This window comes from Sminthopsis crassicaudata, chromosome 5 (assembly GCF_048593235.1).
Source record: "Sminthopsis crassicaudata isolate SCR6 chromosome 5, ASM4859323v1, whole genome shotgun sequence".
NCBI classification, from domain to species: Eukaryota; Metazoa; Chordata; class Mammalia; order Dasyuromorphia; family Dasyuridae; genus Sminthopsis; species Sminthopsis crassicaudata.
The window spans coordinates 59,813,021-59,829,992 of record NC_133621.1 but is presented as its reverse complement, the minus strand read 5'-3'; the positions used below and the strand labels follow the sequence as shown (position 1 = coordinate 59,829,992).

The following is a 16,972-nucleotide window of genomic DNA, read 5'->3' as shown; positions in this document are numbered from 1 at the left end:
TAGGAATGCAATTTTCCAAATATGATTTGATCAGGCTGGGGAACACTGAGTACCATCTTCTTCCTAATCCTGAACACAAAGCTTTGCAAGGTCATGTTAACTTTTCTTGAATACCATATTAAGCTGTTGATTCATATTGTTCCTGTGTTCCACTAAAAGCCCTAGGTCAGACTGTTTATCTAGACACCCTGATCTTATATTTGGGAAGTGGATTTTTTTTAACCCAAGTTTAAGAATTTACCTTTGTCTACATAACGTTTCATCTATTCAGTCTAATGTGCCATCGTCTTTTTGAAATCTGACTTCATCAACCAGTGTGTTAGCCAACCCCTTCAGCTTTGTGTCATTAGCAAATCTGATAAGCATGAAAACCATGTCTTTATCTGAGTCACTGAAATAAAGTGTTAGAATAAGGTCAAGAACATTTAGCTCACTGGGAACTCCATTCTTCATCTCCTTTCAAGTTTAATCTGAATTATTAGTGATCATGCTTTGGGTTAAGTGCATCCTCCAGGCTGCAGACCTACTTGGTCTATTATTGTCTAAGCAAACTTAAGCAGTGATCAACAAGTATTTATTAAGCACATACTATAATAGGCAGTCAAGATTCAAAAACAGGAGAAAAAGAATTCTAGTCTTCAGGGAATATGAGAGAGAGAGACAGAGATAGAGACAGACAGAAATAGACAGAGACAGAGACACAGAGAGAGACAGAGAGAAAGACAGAGACAGACACACAGACAGAGAAAACGAAAATTCTGGAGAACCTGGAAAAAGCCTCATATAGAAAATGGTATTTGAACTGAGTCTTAGGTGAAATCAAGAAATTCAAGAAACAAAGAGAGGAAAGGAGTCCATTCCAGATAGTCATTAACTAATGCAAGGTAAAATCATGGTCTGTCTTCTGTAAGAACAGCAATTTGTCCAGTCCAGCTAGATTGTAGAGTGTGAGAAGAAATGTATCTAATAAGGCAGAAGGGTAGGTATGAGACCAGGTTATGAAAAACTCCAATGCCCCAAAAAGGAGTTAGCATTTGATTCTAGAAGTTCTAGCCTTCATTAGCCATTGAGGTTTATTGAGTGGGGAGGAAGTCAACATGGCCAGTCAAACAATCAGTCTTTAACACCAAGTGTCCGGCCTGTACCAGGCCCTGGGCTGGAGGGCACAAATCCAAAGAATGAAACAATCCCCACTCTCAGGAAGTGGCCTTTCTAGCAGGATATGAGAAGAACACACATGCACACATGCAGATAGGTACAGACGAGTAGGTAGCATAAACATAAAGCCATAGCTACCAGACAGTTTGGGAAGGAGAGCACCAGCAGTTACTGGGAGGCTGTACTTGAGGAGCATCTAAAAAGAGGATCCTACAAGGCAGAGATGAGGAGGTGTATGGACTGAGCAGTAAAAAGGCAGAGAGGTGGGAGATGGCGTGTTGTGTGGGACACGGAGGAAAAAGGCAGTTTGGCTAGTAATGTCCAAAGAGGGTGGGGCAGTTTGTGGAGAGCTTTACAAGCCAGAGAAGTTTATATTTTATCTTCCAGGCAATAAGAAGTTACTGGGTTTTGTTGAGTAGGGAGACACATAATCAAGTCTTCATTAAAGAAAAATTATTTTGGAAGAAGTGTGTAAAGTGGACTGAAGTAGAGAGAAACTTGAGGTAGGAAGACCAATTAGTGGCAATAATCTACCCAAGGAGTAATGAAGGCCTGAACTAAGATGATAACTGTATGAGTAAGAGAAGGGATAATATTTGAGAGGGTTATAGAAGTACAAATAGGAAAATTTGGAAATTTGTGGGCTGAGGGGAAATTCTAAAATCCAGAATAATGTCTAGATTGCAAACCTAAGAGATTGGTACCATCAACAAAAATAGTGAAGTTTGGAAGGAGGAGGATGTAGATGGAAAGATAATGAGTTCAGCTCTGGACTTGTTAAATCTAAGGTATTTCTGGAACATTAGATTTGAATTGTCCAATAAGCAATTAGTGATGTGGGAATGAAGTTTAAGGAGATAAGAATTGCATATATTACATGTGTGTGTGTGTGTATGTGTGTGTAGATCTGATCTATATATGAATATATATGAATAACAGATTGGAATGGGGAGAGACTTAAGTCAGAGAAAACAATTGAGGACACAATTGTAATAGTCCAGAAAAGGATTGATAAAGGCTATGATGAGAGCTATGTGATTAGAGAGAAGGAGATAAATATGAGAAAGGTTGTGGAGGGAGAAATAATGGAATTTGTTAACTGATTGGAGACGGGTGGGTGAGACTAAGGACTTGAGTGAGGATGATGCAGAAGTTGAGAACCTAGGTTATTAAAAGAATGATAACATCTTTGGAAGAAATATTGTTTGGAAGAGAAATGGATTTGAGAGGGAGATAATCAGTTCCATTTTGGATGTATTTAATAACTTAGAGGATATCTAGTTCAAAATGACTCATAAGTCTCGTAATTCATAACCATTCAGTGTTATGGATTTGAAGCTTGAGAGAGAAAGAAGGGACAGATATGTAGATTTGAAAACCAGTACAGGTCCTTGGGCTACAATCATATTTAAGAAGCAAAGCATGGATGATCATCCAACAAAGAATATAAAGTCAGATAAGTAGGAGGAAGAACAAGAGAGAATAATGCCATAAAAACTTAAAGATGAGAACACTTAAGTTTACCATGAAAGACTTTGCCAAATGCTTTGCTAAACTCTAGCCAAAAAATGAAATTATACATAGTAAATTGTAAAGCATTCCCTTTGATCATCTTGTCAGAAAGGAAATGGTATTCTCCTTGGTAAGGAAACTAAAGCAAAATAGAGATTGAGCAGCTCTTCTTTCTTTCTTTTGTGGATTAGCATCATCCTATCCATTCTGACTAGCATTATCACTTTTTAAAATCATCTTTTTCCCCAAATGTAAGTTGTAAAATCTATTTATTGTTATCCGTGGTTTTACTTGCCAGCATTAGACTCTATAGCACTTTCAGCATCAAGTCATGCTTTTATATTCATTTTATTTCATTATCTGCCCTTCCATCTTCTGCATGGCTTTCAAAAGTTTAAATTGGATGGTGACATATTTTTCCCTGTATATTCATATTGGTCTTTTAAGGCAATTTTCCCTTTCCTCCTCATTGGCATTATTTGTTTGTTCTTTATCACAAGCTTATCAAACTGTGCAGATTCTTTGACCCAGCAGTGTTTCTACTGGGCTTTTATCCCAAAGAGATCATAAAGGAGGGAAAGGAACCCACATGTGCAAAAATGTTTGTGGCAGCCTCTTTTGTAGTGGCCAGAAACTGGAAACTGAGTGGATGCCCATCAGCTGGAGGATGGCTGAATAAATTGTGGTATAAGGATATTATGGGATTATTGTTCTATAAGAAATGATCAGCAGGATGATTTCAGAGAAGTCTGAAGAGACTTACATGTACTTATGCTAAGGAGAATGTTGTATACAGCAACAACAAGATTCTACCATGATCGATTCTGATGGACATGGCTCTTTTCAACAATGAGATGATTCAGATCAGTTCCAATGATCTTGTTTTGAAGAGAGCCATCGGCACCAGAGAGAGGGCTGTGGAAACTAAATGTGGACCACAACATAGCATTTTTCACTCTTTTTTGTTATGGGGAGGCTGTGCTTGAGGAGCATCTAAAAGGAGGATCCTACAAATCAGAGATGAGGAGGTGTATGGACTGAGCAGTAAAAAGGCGGTCAAAAGGAGGTGGGAGATGGCGTGTTGTGTGGGACACGGAGGAAAAAGGCAGTTTGACTAGTAATGTCCAAAGAGGGTGGGACAGTTTGTGGAGAGCTTTAAAAGCCAAACAGAGAAGTTTATATTTTATCTTCCAGGCAATAAGAAGTTACTTCTAATAAGAAGTTTGCTTGCATTTTGTTTTCTTTTTCATCTATTTTTTCTTGCAGCAAGATAATTATATAAATATGAATACATATATTGGATTTAACATATATTTTAATGTGTTTAATATATATTGCATTACTTGACATCTAGGGGAGTGGTGGGGGAAAGAAGGGGAATTTGGAACAGGTTTTGTAAGGGAAAAATTATCCATGCATGTTTTGAGAATAAAAAGCTTTAATAAAAAAAGAAGAAAAAATCAAATAAGGAAATGATCTTCAAGATGCATCTTTACCTTTTAATATTACACTAATACCACAGTAATGTCCTAAGCATCAGTCTGGTGTCTTAAAATCATTATTCTTCCTTCTGTAGTAGCTCATTTGCTACCAGAAAATGAAATGAACATTAGGGAAAAGAAGACTGGGTATTATCAGAACATAGAGAATAAAATAAAACTATGATTTTTGTTGTATGCCTGCTTTTTCAACAGTAAAAATTATTTTTTTTCACACATTGTACCTTTTACACCTAAAACTCTAAGAGAATGAGTATAGGTGTTAAAAACAGATGAAGATTCAAAGCAAGATATAGCCTTATTAATTCTGTGAAATGACTAGATGAAAAGGAGCACTGTCTGTAAATTTTCAAAGCATTTTGGAGCAGAATTGCAAAAAAGTCACAGCCTAAGGAAGACTGTTGTAACTTTATTAATTTTGTTTGCTATTTCACAGTGATAAAATTTGGCATCTAAGCCTCCCATTGTATAATGTGCACTGTGACTAATTTTATGTACTCAAGAAGACCTTTCTCACAGCCCAGTAATTGGGGGATATTGACTTTGTAATCTTTGGAAATGTTCTTAATGAGCACAAAAGACATGAATCTCATAGATAAAACCTCAAAGTAACAGTGCCTCTTTGCGGGCCCTGTCAGCAAAAGAAAACTCAAACACAAGTATCTGATGCACAAGAGTGGCACCCATTAAGTGGCTAGATTACATTGTTCTTTTAATCCCGAAAGAAAAATTGCAAAAAGAATTAAAAAAAATAACTTCTAAAGGCCTACCTCTGAACAGTAAATGCAACCTGAAAAGCTTATTCTGGAAATGAAATTGGTTTCCTTCCCAAGAGTATATCGAACTTGTTACTGAGTATAAGGAGAGGTTGCAGATAAAGGCTTGGGATACTATCATTGATAAAACTTTCACACACCAAAAAAATCACTATTTAAGAATGGAAAAGTATCCATCTAGTGCATAAACATTGAATGATCAGAAGTAATCAAGAGAAAGTTGGCTAAATTCTACATCTAAGTGTTAATGCAATCTTTTCACATATATCAGCTGCTCTCCGGAGCTAGCTTATCAATTCCTGAAGCATGTAGTAGATATGTCTTTACAGTGTTTTAGTAAATCCAACTCAATTAGAAGAATTCATGGGATTCTGTTTCCTACATTGCTTCCCTAGACATACATGTGTGTATAGATATATGAAATGACCACTCCATCTGAACATTGTGTATATGTGTTCCTTATGTATGCATGATATGTATATTAAATGCCAGGAATTAACTGGGGATTATATTCCATTGTTGTTTTAGAATCCAAAATTAATTGACATTCACTTTTATTTTTAGTATTTTCTGCAGTTTTTTTCTGCTTTCCATTCTGTCATTAACTTACAAGGATTTAAAAATCATTATGTATAAAGAAGGAAATAAGCATTTATTAACATCGTAGAAACTATGCTAAGCACTTTTTTAAAAATCTCATTTGAACTTCACAATACCCCTGGAAAGTAAATGCTATTATCATCTCCATTTTACAGAAGAATCTGAAACAGACAGGCTAAGTGATTTGCCCAGGTTCAAACAGGAAGTATCTGAAGTTATTGTTGCACTCAGGTTCTCCTGATTTCAGACTTAATGCTCTATCCACCACACCGGCTCACTGCCTCTATTCTGGGCATGTAAAGGGAATTTTCTTCCAAGTACATGCAGGACTTTTAATGCTCTCATCCTTCTTGCTGTTACAAACACCCATCTTTGATAGCACTGCTGTTGTGTGAATGATGCTATCTGGCCATGAATGTCTCTCCCTCAGAAGAATCATCACAGCAGGTAACCCAAAGAGAAGTGGAAGGATTCAGGACTCCACATCACATGGAGTGATAGTCATGTAGTCTGCTGCATTTGACCAGCAACGACTTAATGATTATAGGTCATCATAAGGAAATGATCTCCAAGATACATTTTTACCTTTTTATATTTCAGTAATACCACAGTAGGTGCCCTAAGCATCAGTCTGGTGTCTTAAAATCATTATTCTTCCTTCTGTAGTAGCTCATTTGCTACCAGAAAATGAAATGAAAGAGTATTATAGAAGGCATACTGAGCACCACCTGTAAGGGACACTTAAGATTACCAAGTGAAACATGGATGAGGATTCAACAAAAGAGATTGAGACTCAGACAGATGAAAGGAAAACCAAGGAAAGTGGTGTCTCTAAAACCTGGAGAGTATCAAAGAGAAGGATGGTGTCCAAAGCTTCAGGGATGTCAAGAAGAATGAGGATTATTATATTTGGTAAATTATTATAGAAATCAAGGGTCTACTTGGCTAATTTCTCATGATCTATTATTAACCAACCCCCCCCCAAAAAAACAAAAAACAAAAAACAAGAAAACCAAACCTTAATGTTTAGAATTCAATAGATAAAAATCATGTAGTCTGCTGCATTTGACCGGCAATGACTTAAGTGGAAGAAAGAGTATTATAGAAGGCATACTGAGCACCACCTGTAAGGAAGATTTAAGATTACCAAGTGAAACATGGACTGTTTCACTTGGACTGTTTTGGATTTTAGTCAAGTAGTTGAACTAATTAGACCATAATGTCAAATCAGAATCACAAGCTTGTCACCAGTGGTTCTCCGGCTTCTCTGTATTCAGTAACCTCAGATTGCACCCCTAAACTCCAGATGTTTGTAAGAAAGGAATCTCACAAATAAACGTAGTTGGTGACAAGGAAGACTTATGGCAAGATACTGTGAATGAAAGCCTTTCACAATCCAAAGCGTTAAAAAGTCAGCAGGGTCACCTTGAGGACTTGTACAAAAGAGTTAGGAAATGGGAATTGGACTTGTGCTGTAGCATAATAGAATTCATTTGGATTGGGCAGACCACCAAATTTGGAATATGAAGATTTTTTGATCCATAAAATAGGGATTAGCAAGATTCAACTGCCATCAATTCAGTAACGAGAAAATTACAAACAAAACCATTTGGTAGAGTGCTAAGCTTTTTAAAAAAGGAAATAATCATTGCAAAAGCATGTATGAATTTGTTGGTGTAGAAAATGGGTTGTGATTTTTTTAAAGTCCTAAAGGTAAACTAAACATATTTCATAAGCACTGTGCCAGGAATTTTAAGGCAATGCAAAAATTGAATAAAATTTTACTATCTACTTCTAAATACTTTGGCTACCACTATTACTACCTTCAATATGTGATCCCACTTTCAATATTATTGAGATTGAAGTGACCTAATGTGCCAAACTTCTAAAAAGAAGAATCTTAGTTTATTGATTGTATTTCCTTAGTACCCCACTCTTTCTCTGCAACCCCTGAAGTTTGCCTCTGGCCACCAAAACTGCTCCCTCAAAGGTACATGATTGACCTCCTTGTGGTCAAATTCAATAGACTTTATTTTCTGTTTTTTTTTCTTTTTTTTTATTCTCCTTGATTTGTTTGCAGCGTTTGGTCCTGTCAACCTTTTCAATCTATTCTACAGCAAACAATTTTGAAAGAAAGCTTGAAAAGTAGAGAAGTATGAAGCTGTGGAAAGCCTTGAATGCCAGCCTAAGTGATTAGTAATGACACTGTCAGGAAAAATGAGTTTTAGGAAAAAGATAGAAGCTTCTCTTTTATGCTTTCTCAACTCCTGGCTTCCACATGATGCTGCTTTTTGTTCTCCTATTTCTCTGTCAATCCCTCAGTGATTCCTCATTATCCTTTTCTCTTCAAAGTATGGATATACTTCAAGACATTGTCACATAGACCTTTTCTCTTCTTTATAAAACTAAGTATTTATTCCTTGTTGCCTTCCATCTCTGTGAACTTATGAATATTGTTCTCCTTACTTAGAATGAAATATGTCACTGAAATGTTGTTGAAATCTTTTCTAAGGATCATTCAGATGCCGTTTCATCCATGAAGATTGCCCCATCCTCCTCAGTTCGAAATGATTCTCTCTCCTCCTAGAAGCTCTCCCATCACCGTATCTAATCTCTCCTCCCTAGCTACCATATTATAAGTTGTGATACAGCTATTTGTGTGTATGTCACACACCCTCTCCTAGACTGTAAGCTCCTTGGAGAAGACTATCATATCATATTCCTTTTTGTATCCCCATTCTGATAACAGGGCTCTACATATAAAAGGGACTGAATTAATATTTGTTGGAATGAAATGAAAAATACAGATCATAGCTGAATATCTGAGAAGTGATAAAGCAGCTTAGAGAAATTGGCTAAGAACAGAACCTTAGAGAATGCCTTTATGATCCATAAGACAAAGGGAGGCTCTGCAGCATAGTGACTAGAGTGCTAACTTTAGAATTGAGAAAGACCTGAGTTTGAATCCTGCCTTTTGTATGATCTTGAAGAAGTCATTTCCTTCCTCTTAAAGTTTGATTAGATTACCCCTGAGCTCTCTTCCAGGTCTGAATCTGTGATCCTCAAGGGCAGAAAAATGAAGAGAATAAAATGATGTGGCATTTTCCAGATCAGAGATTCAGGATTGAGTATCAATAGGCTACATCTATGAAGAAGCTTATCTTGCCTCATCTCAATACATTTTCCAATGGAAAGGAGGTCATTACTGCTCCCATGATTATCATCTAAAGCATTTACTTAGTGTCCGGAATAAGGCCACAGTCACTTTAAGAAATAGCATGTTTTTGTGCATACCCTTTGACCCAGCAGTGCTACTACTGGGCTTATATCCCAAAGAAATACTAAAGAGGGGAAAGAGACATATATGTGCCAAAATGTTTGTGGCAGCTCTTTTTGTTGTAGCTAGAAACTGGAAGATGAATGGATGTCCATCAGTTGGAGAATGGTTGGGTAAATTATGGTATATGAAGGTTATGGAATATTATTGCTCTGTAAGAAATGAGCAGCAGGAGGAATACAGAAAGGCATGGAGAGACTTAAATCAACTGATGCTGAGTGAAATGAGCAGAACTAGGGGATCACTGTACACTTCAACAACAATACTGTATTGGGATGTATTCTGATGGAAGTGGAAATCTTCAACATAAAGAAGAGCCAACTCACTTCCATTTGATCAATGATGGACAGAGGTAGCTACACCCAGAGAAGAAACACTGGGAAGTGAATGTAAATTGTTAGCACTACTGTCTATCTACCCAGGTTGCATGTACCTTCGGAATCTAATGCTTATTGTGAAACAAGAAAATGGTATTCACACACATGTATTGTATCTAGGTTATATTGTAACACATGTAAAATGTATGGGATTGCCTGTCATCAGGGGGAGGGAATAGAGGGAGGGGGGAGATAATTTGGAAAAATGAATACAAGGGATAATATTATAAATATATATATATAATAATCAAAAAAAAGAAATAGCATGTTTTACAAGGCAAAAAAAAAGATTGTCCAGCTTAGTATTGCTGCTAAGAGATGTTTTGTGGAAGTAAATAGTGATCGGTCACAATATATACATGAAAAATGAGGAATGGTCCCTTAACATAACTCAATGAACTCATTATTCAACATAATAACCCAAAAGACTCATTAATCAATCAACAGGTTTTTTTTCTATGCTACCTTGAAGTCTCTTCAAGACAAAGAGTCTTCGGGGCATATGTTATAATGAATAAATGAATGGAAAAGCACTTATTAAGTGTTTTTCATACTACACTACAATAAAGACAACAAAAACCGGAGAAGCTGCCTCTGCCTTCAGAAAGCTTACATTTACATGGTGGGTGACCAGGGAAGGATATCCAGGTCTGAGAAATTTCAGAGAGGAAGGGGAAAGTGGAGAAGGGAACAAGCATTTATAAAGTGCCTACTTTGTGCCAGGCAAGGTCCTAAATGCTTTACAAATATGATCTCATATAAAGCTCACTACAACTCTTTGAAGTGAGTGTTTAGTTTCCTCATCTATGGCAGAGAGAGGTTAAATGACTTACCTAAGTTGACACAGCATATGTCTGAGGCTGGATTTGAATTTAGGTCTTACTGATTGATTCTGGTGCCAGCTCTCTAATTCATTTTACAATATAGCTGGCTGAACAGATATTTCCTTTCCAGAGGCAATGGTAGTACTGATTTCATTGTAATTCCCAGAATAAGACCTTAAACTACGGAGATAACAGTAGAGATCCACCAGATTTTACATCACATGAGGTAGATAATAGGAAGTCTTCTCCAGGATCATGGAAAATGCAAAATCAAAAGAAAAGTTTCCTACCTTCGGTAAAGTTCTACATAGTTCTATGCACTGTTGACATTGTTCTAATGTAAGTGTGCTGGGGACCAGTATAGAACCATTTTGTGTCATCCACAGCAACTCAAAATTGGTTCAACTATCAGTCTAGAACAAAGACAAGGTGAAGAAAGAGAGAAAGAACAAATATAAAGAAAGGAAGAAAGAGAAAGAAAGAAAAGAAGAAATTTCTTAAAATAATCTTATTACCTACATCTTAAGAAAGGAAGGAAGAAGAAAAAAGGAAGAAAAAAATAAAAATAAAAAAGGAAGGAAGGAAAGAAAGAAGAAATTTCTTGAAAGAATTTTATTACCTACATCTTAACACACAAATTAAAACTATAACAACCACTTTGCTAAATTTTCGCTATCTACAAGTACCAAATTATATGAAATTATATGAATATGACATTTATATGAAGGCAGAGGCTGCCTTCAAAGTTATCCATAAAAGGTAGATAACACAAATAATGGCAGTGAATGGTTAAACTAAGAATTTAAATTGATAACCTTTAATTGCTTCTTACTTTCATAACCTTTTTTACTGAGTTCAAGAGCTTGAAAAATAATGGTTTCTTTATTTTCATACCTATATAAGTTTTCATAAATAAGAATAGAAATCCCTTTCAAAAGTATGTCCTGAATATATACTTTTTAAATAAATCCAAAATGCATTTATTTCTGTCCTACTAGTAAGTATACGTCCTAGAATCTCACAGTCCATTACATGAGTAAAGAATGGCTTCCTTCATTCAGGAAAGGCACAATGTACAGTCCATCTGTTAAAATTAAGTAACTTCTTATGTTTTACCAAAAAAAAGTTTGGGTTGGGCCCCCAATTATATCAAAAGCCATTTAGTAACTTTCTCATCAATGATCTTTCTTCTGGTCCAAAAAGGAAATTAATTTTAGAAGAATCCAAAGAAAGTTGCTTTTTCAGACAAAATTAGGCACTGAGTATTATTTTAAACTACAAGAAAAGTTCACAGAGTAATGGTGCACAGATGAGCTTTCCAAAGGATATCCAGTCCTTTATTAAACACATGCTAACTGTGGTCAACTGTGACCAATTTGGTTTATTACTCTCCACAAGAGTTTGAACTGAGATTACTCAGTTAATTTAATTGAGAAGTGTTGGATGAACTTGAACTGTTTCTTAGACATGAAGGAAGAGAGACTTTCTTTGCTAAAATATCAAGCATTCAGTAGGGTGAGTTAATCTTTGACAGTTTGTTTCTTTAGATCATTTGTATATCACAAAAGAAGAAAGAGGTTTGTCTTTCAGATTCATAATTACTACTTCTCTTTGCATGGAGGTAGAGCCAAAAGACAAAGACCCTAAACAATGTAAAAAAAAGAAAAAAGTAAAACAATATAAACAAAAAGTGAGAATTCCTATTTGGGATTTTAAAATGGACTGTAGTTTTTACTCATGTGACATTGACTTTGATATGTGTCATTAGCACTCCCTGGGGGAAAAGAAATTGAAGAGTTTAGTTAGTGAAGAAAAACAAAAACAAAACCCCAGGAATGAATAAAATTATAGCAAATTTCAGCAGCACCACAAGCCAACTCCAGAGTTAAAGGATTTTGAAAACTTTCTCCTGATTTCACTCGTTAAAAAAACAAAATGGAGAAATTTGCCTGTTTATTTACTAAACAATCCCAGAGCTGCTTTCCACATGAGAATATGAAACAGTATTGACAGCCTCTGATTGAAACACTAGTGATAACTTTATCAGTGGTAGGTGACACAAGGTGGCACCAGACTGTAAAATGTATTCTCTTCATATGTGTCAGTAAACATTTTAGAGATACTTTTTTAAAAAAAATCTTTAAAAAGATCAAAACTCTTAACGGGTAATTTTGCTACATTTTCTTTTTTTTTTTTTCCTAAACTGAATTTAAGTTCAATACCCTCTAAATTATTCTCAGCAACTCAGAGACAGAAAATCTTTGCATAAATTACAAAATCACCCCTAATGTTACTAGTGACTCTTTAAATGGAATTTTTCATTCAAACTTTGTCATTAAAATAGAAAGGCCTTTTGGTTGTGACCATACAAGCATACTAAATGGTATATGTTTGTGATACTGAATGAATCTGGCCCATATGCTGCACTGCAAAGCTACATGAATGAAGCATTTACCAAATCAGGCCCACCACATTAAACAGAAAAACAATCTTTATTCATGGTAACTTATCAGTTTCAATTAATCAACCTTAACAATGGAAATTCTGATGTGTTCAAGCAACTTGAAAGCAATAGGTCATCTCCAGGGCAGCCATGTTGTGTCTTTGTGCCTATGGCTTGGAACAAAGCTACATCTCCAATAAATATACATACATATACATACATACATGTGCACAGATAGCCATACAAATGTACAGTTCTGGGGATGCCCCTGCCCATCCATATGAAGGCAGCTTGTTGCTTCTAGTTGTTTGGAGGAGGTCATAACAAATTTCATTATTTTCCTCCCAAGTATTAGATTTGGAGCTCTGTAAGTTTAAACAAAAGAAAAGACATTCCCATTGGCTGACCATCCTTTCAGTTTCTGTGCCGCTATGTGAATGGCATTGTGCAGACGGTTCCAATGGTATTGAAAAGGGGTAACCATTGGTTTGATTTGGTTACACGGTTTCGTAAAGAGCTCCCTCCCACTGCCTTAGGGTCTGTGAAAGGTCCCTGACCTGTTTAGAACTGCCAAGTGAAATGTCATGTCGCCCCTCCCAAGTGGGAGTATCTGCATTCATTTGATCAGTATAAAAAATGGTTGGGGATGGTGAGATCAGTGCTTTTGAATTGCAATTTATAGCAGTTTACAAAAATGCACATTGTTGGAAAAGAAAACATGGAAGTGTTTCTTTCCAAATTGCATTACCTGTGAAATGTCATTAGTCTTCTAAAGATAGTTACATCCTATTTTTTAAAATTATTTAAGAGAGTTGTTTCAACTAAAGAAAATCAGAATCTTATTACGTGATGTCTTAATATTCTTCTGTTGAATAAGTTATTTTAGTTTTTGTCTCATATTTGGGAAGGATGGGGTTTCTGGATTCATTATTGAAATGAACATACCTAGTGGTTGTTTCCACTGAATGATTCTGACCATCAATCTTATCAATAAGTCTAGCAGAATATTCTTTTCCCAGACTATAGAGCAAGTTTAATTTGTTAATTAAGTGCCCAGCCTCTTCATGTTCACTTATTGGCAGTTAGACATTGCACTCTGCCCTGAGTCTCATACACTCTTATCCTAACAGTGCTTTCACTAAAATCCAAACAGACAGCAGAGGTCCTGGAAATGTTTTTGTGGATGGTTTTATGAAATCCAAAGGATAGATACACGATTATGCTTTAGGCTAAGCATTACCATGAGATTAAATTTTGACTTGGATATTTTCATTTAAAAATATTAATCGTATTCATGAAATGTTTAAAGGAATATATGAACTCTGTCAGAGTGGTTGAAATGTTCACAGAGGTTAAAAGAAACTCAGGAATCCAATTTGGTCTTAGGGTTTTCCAAGCTCCATCCTCTCTCTAAAATCCTTAATATCACTTTGAGACAGCTGGGAAGCTGGACCTTTCACTTGAGGAAGTATATACAGGTGGTTAGAGTGGGAGCCAGAATTGCTTTAAGGAAGAGGAGAGCTCTTTTTCTTTTTAAAACAAATGAAAAACTGGATTTTTTGAACATGCCATGATGGCTTGGGCTGATATTGATATTTGACCTAAGAAAAAGTTGGAAAGACCCCTTTTCTCTTAGAATTGGCTCAGATGCATCCAATAGCACTCTACATTGAACATACCACCAGTGAAAACCGAGCTTGTCACTTTTTTTTATCTTTGTTCATGTTAAGCTTAGGAATGACAGCCAGGCTCTGTGTGTTTCTCTCTCCCATTGCCCTGTCTGTAGTGACCATATTGACACCTACCGGTGCCCAAAGGCTGCAACTCTTTGTCGCCTTCTCCACGCTCCTGGATTTCACTGGGATTAGTTAGTAGCTCCATTGTTCGTGTTCAAAGCTGTAACATCAGATTCCCATGTTTGGGCCTTCCTCCCTCAGACCCCCAACGCTCCCCTCACAATCCATGAAACAGGTAAAATTCCCTCCCTGCCAAGGCAGAGCAGGAGACGGCAGGACCCAGTATATTCCCTTCCCAACTGAATCCAAATAGGGAAACCGTGATAATCTGCTGGATCAGTACTTAGTGAGACTTGGTTTTCTGTCTTCCTCATTCAGGTTTCAAAGAAGAAATGACAAATGTAAAATTTTAGATCTCTTGATTTTAGAAGCAAAAATTAGCCCCGAATCTTGTAAAAAGTCACTTTTCTTCTGTGATACTGCTCTACCCCTATCCACAGCTGCTCCATATCCTGGGAGTGAACACTGTTGAAGGTCACTCACTGACCCTACTGATTTGATCACAGCCACCTATAAAGTCAATTTCAAAGGCTCTAGGACAGCAGGGATCCAGAGGAAATCAGCTAAGGATACCTGAAGTCTGGTTTTAGAAGAAATTGCACTGTCAAATTGGGAAAAGTCCAATTCCCCAGAGAAGACCTTTTTTCTTTTTTTTTCCTGAGAGTTTTTTTTTTTTTTTTTTTTTTTTTTTTTTTTTTTTTTACCAGATATAGGATGATAGGAGCTAGAGCTGAAAGAAATCTTTAAAAAGCATGTACCTGGGAGCCTCTCATTTGACAGGAAGAAACTGAGGTCCAATGACCTTATATGATTTGCCCAAGTAGTACCTGTCAGAGGTTGGGAATTCAAACCCCAAACCCCTGATTCCAAATCCTATGTTCTTCCAACTAAGCAAGAGCTACAGACCAAAGTGGGATGAAGGCTGGGGAATTGAACACCTAGAGTTGAGCTGGGTTCTGTTTAACTGATGAGTTGGCTGGTGCCCCTCTTAGTGGGTGCTAGATATACCAAGTTTTATGTCTTTTTCATTTTCTGTCTTATCACAGAGGTGATTTCAGAAGAAGAGGAAGACCGTGAGATAGAATTCAGATAATAACCAATACTGCAATGATAACTTAAAGGACAAAAAGCAGAATACCAGGAGAAGATAAATTCATCGAGAAGGAGTTGACTTTGCCTTAGTTCCAGATAACCAATTTTTCTGTTAGCAAATAAACTGTTTAACCTTTGCCCCTTCCCGCTCCCAGATTAAGCCCGGGGGTTGAGTTCCTGTAGTTGAAGAGGAAGCTCTTCGGGTCTCCCCTTCAACCCTCAATATATTCTTTCCTCAAACTTTTTCATGCGTGTTCAGGCTAAGCCCTGGGCCGGACAGATCCTCCAGGGGCTGCCACAACCCTTAGCTCTGTTACACTTATCCCCCTGCGGGCCCTAGGGCCTGGGCTACGAGCAAAGGAGCGATCTTCAATAAAGAGGTTTACCAAACTAGAATTGTCTGGTGCACTCCGTAATCTAGAACACAGATAAGTGTCAGCCCCACCTCCAAGCAGACCCTGGAAGCAGGAATAAAGCCTGACCAATAATGCTACACAAATCATACATCTGGGCAGCTGCCTTTATTGAACTAAGTCTCCGTTAAGGGAAAGGTTGACGGTAAACTCTTCCCCCCAAACTAAGAGCGCATAGCTCTTAGAAACAGAATATTCTGACTTTAAATGTTCCCTCTCAAAAAATTAGATCCCTGCTGGGAAGTGAAAGACTCCAGCGTCTGCTTTTCTTGAAAACCAGGTTATAAGTATTGAGTTAATCAACCCATTTGAGGAATGAAGGACCATTCTTCCTTTGCAGCTCTCCATGCGTAATGTTCAGCTTCCACTTTCCCTAACCGAGCGTTCCAAAACTCTAGCTTCAGGGATACCCTCTTAAGAAGTCCCCTCTGCTGATCCTCATTAACTAGATCTAACTAGATCCTCATTAAGCTTCAGGAAATCAATTTCGGATAGCAATCACTTATAGCCGAAATCCTCTGGCGCAGACAGAAAACACTGGGAACAGACAAGTGCCCTGTGCGTAAAAGGAAGCAAAGGCTTTAACTAGAAAAGGCCCTCGCTATTCTCAACCCCAGTACATGAGGTGGCACAGCGCAGCCCAGCATTATTCGAGCTTCATCTACTATGCACTATATACCACCGTCTCCAAAGGATTGTTGCCCTAGAAACTAGTTTTAAATCTCCTGCTATATATCAACACCTTGTTTTAGCAGTCTTTGGCTGAATTACAGTTACACAGTTTGGCGCTTCTTTCAAATTTCCTCCCATCAGTTTGGCCAAAGAAAGGAATTTTTCTCCTTTAGAAATGAATCGGCTTAATTAGTAAGTAGATTAATGGCAATTGCTGGTGAGTTGGTTTCCAGCAGAGTTTCACCAGAGAGGGTTAATCGGAGTCAGGTCTGGAATCTTTCCCAGAACTGGCTGCCAGCCATTTCCACCAACCAATCAACCCTACAAGAAACGAACGAGTGAAACAGAGTTTATATTCTCACTGCCCTTATGCCTGCCCTAAATTCCTAGGAAGCAGGCTAGCACTTGGAGGTGCAACGTGGTTGTTTATTCCAGAATGGCAACAGTAGCCTTCAAGGGGTCATCTTCGAAAT

At 37.2% G+C, this 16,972-nt stretch overlaps 1 protein-coding gene across 1 annotated transcript in view; it reads left to right on the top strand.

Annotated features, from left to right (window-relative positions):
- The window catches only part of C5H10orf67 (chromosome 5 C10orf67 homolog), a 113,153-nt gene extending 97,346 nt beyond the window's left edge, over positions 1–15,807 (top strand). The window contains exon 23 of the mRNA XM_074269535.1: positions 15,369–15,807. Within this exon, the coding sequence (XP_074125636.1) occupies positions 15,369–15,415 (47 nt within the window). The 3' untranslated portion in view covers positions 15,416–15,807. The remainder of the gene's footprint in view (positions 1–15,368) is intronic.
- Positions 15,808–16,972: the final 1,165 nt, after the last annotated feature.